This window comes from Drosophila obscura, unplaced genomic scaffold (assembly GCF_018151105.1).
Source record: "Drosophila obscura isolate BZ-5 IFL unplaced genomic scaffold, ASM1815110v1 contig_9, whole genome shotgun sequence".
Taxonomy (NCBI): domain Eukaryota; kingdom Metazoa; phylum Arthropoda; class Insecta; order Diptera; family Drosophilidae; genus Drosophila; species Drosophila obscura.
The window spans coordinates 1,318,155-1,320,338 of NW_024542883.1; the positions used below are offsets into that span (position 1 = coordinate 1,318,155).

General features: G+C 50.6%; 1 protein-coding gene across 1 annotated transcript; it reads right to left on the reverse strand.

The window, feature by feature from the left end:
* Positions 1 to 526: 526 nt before the first annotated feature.
* Positions 527 to 1,282, reverse strand: LOC121405345. Its single transcript, XM_041596013.1, has one exon. It carries the CDS (start codon positions 1,280 to 1,282, stop codon positions 527 to 529), a length of 756 nt encoding a protein of 251 aa, XP_041451947.1.
* Between the last annotated feature and the right edge of the window lie 902 nt (positions 1,283 to 2,184).

Here is a 2,184-nt window from a genome sequence, read left to right on the forward strand (position 1 = left end):
TGGCTACAAGGGCAAATGGGCCGACTTGCCAGCGCCCTATGCAGCAAGTGTTAAAAGAGAGCGAAAACGAGCGATGAAAGGAGAGCAGATCGGGGCAGATGCTTAGCCGAGCACGAACGTCATATGGAACGCGAGAGACCAGCTTAGATGCTGCAACTGCAACAACAAAGCGAAGAAGGCGAGATAAAATGAAAGAGCGGCCGCTGCCGCGCATAACATAGGCTGATTAACAATGATTGGTACAGTGCAAATAATGAACATAATTAAATCATATTTAGGCTGCTTGACCCAACATACTCCCCCCGTTAGAAGCCTGACTTTCAACAGCATCTTTAAGGGGAAGCAGACACAGCTTGTTAACGGCTCGCTTGGTGATTCCAGTTGCAGTCCTCAGCACAGCGACTCGGGCGACGCAATCTCTTCCAGGTAGTAGTTCGACCACCCTCGCTAGTGGCCACTTCATGGGAGGTAGATTTTCATCCTTGACGAGGACCATGTCTTTGACTGCTAAACTCGGCTTCGTAGTTCACCACTTTGAGCGCTGCTGCAGTGACGAGATGTACTCCTCCTTCCACCGGGACCAAAAGAGCTGTTGAAGGTAAGAAACGCGCTGCCAGGCGTCAAGGCGATCGAAGTTTAGCTTCGTGACGTCAGGCTCAGTGAATGAAGCAGGAGGGCCGCCATTCAAGAAATGTGCTGGAGTTAAGACGTCAAGATCGGCAGGACTCTCTGAAATGGGAACTAAAGGTCTTGAATTAATGACTGCCGTGATGTGGCATAACAGCGTCCGCAGCTCGTCAAATCCAAGAACCGAATTGGCTATCGCTCGATAGAAGTGGTACTTGGCCGTCTTCACTGCGGCTTCCCATAGGCCACCAAAGTGCGGCGAGCGCGGCGGGATGAAGTGCCAATCAATGGACTCAACCAAACAGAAGTCCAGAACCGCCTTCTGATGATCGTCGCTGAGAAACAGGCGTCTTAGCTCCACGAGCTCGTTCCTTGCACCGACAAAATTGGTTCCGTTGTCTGACCAAATTTGCCGTGGCTTTCGTCTGGTGCATATAAAGTGCTTTAGGCCGTGGAGAAAAGAGACTGTCGATAGATCCTTGATCAGCTCCAGATGAACGGCCTTGGTCGCGAAACAAATGAGGACGCAGACGTAGCACTTGATTGGAGCCTTGTTGCGTGCCTCCGGCTTGTAGAAAAACGGGCCACAAAAGTCTACGCCTGTGATCTCAAAGGCGTGAGAACCGTCTAGGCGCTCTTTTGGAAGATCCGCCATGATGTGCTCCAATATTCTAGGTTTCGTTCGAAACATCTCACGCACTTGTTTACGGCCTTGTTAACTGTCTTTCTCCCCCCAATAGGCCAATATTGGGATCGAATTAATCCCAGTAGAGCTCGAGGACCAGCGTGTAGGTTCCGCTCATGAAAGTGAGAGATTATTGCAAGAGGAAGCGGATGGCTGCTGGGCAAGATGGGATGACATCAAAATCCAACGAAGAATTCTTCAGCCGACCATCAACTCTGAGAAGTCCAAAATGATCCATGAAAGGGCACAGTGATGAAAGTGAGCTGGATGAGGCGACCACTCCCCTAGAGCGCAGTGACTTCATGTCTTCCCAGAGCTGCGTACGCTGGACCAGCCGCACCAATAGCTGGGTTCCACGTTCAATGTCAGAGACGGTGAGTCCAGGGCACCGAATCCGGTTGCAAAATTTGTGAATGTAGCCAAAAACGCGTTGCAAAGAAGCGAATGAGTTCGCATACTTGGATTTGGCTACAATGTCCAAGTAGGGTGATTTGGCCAAGAAAACCTTACGACGCAGCTCCAGGGTTGGCTTATCAGGCAACACCGTAGCTGGCCAGTCATCTGAAGAGCCGCAAAGAAAGGGAGGTCCATGAGCCAAAAGGGGTGACTCACTCAACTCGATTGGTAGAGCTCCTCGTGAAAGAATGTCGGCCGGGTTCAAAGCTGTGGGAACATGATGCCATTCCATTTTTTCAGTCAGTTCCTGTATCGTTGCCACTCTATTTGCGACAAATATATTGAATCGGGATGGCCCGTCCCGAATCCAAGAGAGCGCAACGGCCGAATCACACCAACAGTAGCACCTTCCTTTGAAGACACTCATTCCTGCTACCTCAGATATGAGCCTAGCTAGCAATTCCGCTCCACAAAGC